Consider the following 1,959-nt stretch of genomic DNA (forward strand, 5'->3'; position numbering starts at 1 on the left):
TTTTTTTTTGGTTTTGCATTGGATAAAAGGCTAAACTTCAGGAAGAACTTTCCAATAAAAACAATCAAGGCTACTTGAAGTTCTTATTCCTTTTTTTCCCCCTTCGAGGACACTTAGGAGAAAATATCAGATCGATTATAGAATTGTAGTTCTATCCAATACATTTATTTTTTTTAAACTTTTTATTGTTAACTGAGTGCTGGTTAACAGAGCAGACCATCAGTTTTATATTCAACAAGTCATACACTTTGTTTAATTTCAATAATTACAGTTCCTTCAATATACTTTTATGAATATAGCTTTCCTGAGTTATTGACTTACACAGTTTTGGGAAATGGGTATCTATTTAGGACCTTCCTCAGAGCTGTCTTTACTTCTTTATTTCTCAGTGTGTAAACAAGGGGATTGAGAAGTGGGGTAATTACAGTGTAGGTCACTGCTACCAGCCGATCCTTGTCTGAGGAGTACAGGGATGTGGGCCGTAAGTAGATAAAGGAGGCACAACCATAGTGGACAATGACCACTGTGAGGTGGGAGGCACAGGTGGCAAAAGCCTTCCTTTGCCCCTCCACTGAGGATATCTTGAGTATGGTGGAAACTATGAAGATATAGGAGATGAATATGAGCACAAAGGGAACCAGTAGAACCAGAATGCTGAGGAAGAAGATGACCATCTCCTTCAGATTGGTATCTGTACAGCCCAATTTGATGACAGGGGAGATGTCACAAAAAAAGTGGTTGACCCTATTAGAGGCACAGAAGGGCACACTGAACACCAGGACATTGACAACCACAGAGATCAGGAAACCACAGATACTTGAGGCTAGAACCAACTGCACGCAGGTGGCTCTGCTGACAATGAGAGTGTAGTTGAGAGGGTTGCAGATGGCAACATACCGATCATAGCCCATCACCGCAATGAGAAAACAGTTGGTACAAGCCAAACCCACAAAAAAATACAGCTGGGTAGCACACCCGTAAAAAGAAATAGCTGGATTTGTGGAAAGCAGGTTGGTCAGCATTTTGGGTACAATGACTAAGGTATAGCAGGTTTCAGAACAGGAAAGAACAAAGAGGAAGAAGTACATGGGGGTGTGCAATGTCCGGTCTAGACGAATGACAGTCATGATGGTGGTATTGGCCATCAAAGTGGTCAGGTAGACCAGCAGGAAGATAAAGAAAAGAAGGATCTGTAGATCCCCCAGGGTTGAGAATCCTATAAGGATGAACTCGGTGATTATACTTTGGTTCTGTTTCTTCATTGGTCAGTGAGAATCTGATTCAGACAACCTGAAATTGAGAGCAGGAAGTAAATACTGAAATGACCTCATATAAACCCCACTGGTATATCTTCTACAAAGATGATAATACTAGTTTGGAAACATGAATCACACAAAATCAAAGCAGACTGATTAGGGGCTGGGAGAAGGAAGGATAAGGAGCAGTCTCATAAATAAATCCCAAATTCAAAGAAAAGTTTTAAAATTCTTTATTTTTGTAAGTTGTTTCTGCTCTTTGTATTCATACGTGCATAGAATATTCGTAGTGTATCAAATAAAGAAGTGATTAAAGCTCATATCATCAAATCCTATCATTTTACACAGGAAAATATTGAGGCCCCAAAAGATGAAACTATTTGCTTAGCCCATATGAGAGGGACAGCCTGTATAAAACACTTATATTTATAGTCATGATATGAAAATCTGATTCAGAGAAAAAAGAAGAACACAAATAAATGAAAAAAACTGTTTATATATTCCCTCACATCTCTGACTCCAATGTTACTTGTTCAGATGTTAATAATTTCATTTTAAAGCATTCAGATTGTATTTTCCTGTGATTGATCATGAAGCCTTTGGAATAGGCATACAATGATCCCAAATATTGGTGTTTCTTTTATTACGAATGCATAGATTTCTGGGACCAAGAACTCAATAAAAGCTCAAGTAAAGCTGGGCC

At 38.5% G+C, this 1,959-nt stretch overlaps 1 protein-coding gene across 1 annotated transcript; it reads right to left on the reverse strand.

Moving 5' to 3' along the window:
* Positions 1-317: 317 nt before the first annotated feature.
* Positions 318-1,262, reverse strand: LOC102821532 (olfactory receptor 10T2-like). The gene has a single exon (XM_006861616.1). It carries the CDS (start codon positions 1,260-1,262, stop codon positions 318-320), a length of 945 nt encoding a protein of 314 aa, XP_006861678.1.
* Positions 1,263-1,959: the final 697 nt, after the last annotated feature.

Source organism: Chrysochloris asiatica, unplaced genomic scaffold (assembly GCF_000296735.1).
Source record: "Chrysochloris asiatica unplaced genomic scaffold, ChrAsi1.0 scaffold00042, whole genome shotgun sequence".
NCBI lineage: Eukaryota > Metazoa > Chordata > Mammalia > Afrosoricida > Chrysochloridae > Chrysochloris > Chrysochloris asiatica.

Bases quoted from the DNA above. Each gene is read 5' to 3' on its own strand.
- LOC102821532 (XM_006861616.1), bottom strand. From the start codon at position 1,262: ATGAAGAAACAGAACCAAAGTATAATCACCGAGTTCATCCTTATAGGA.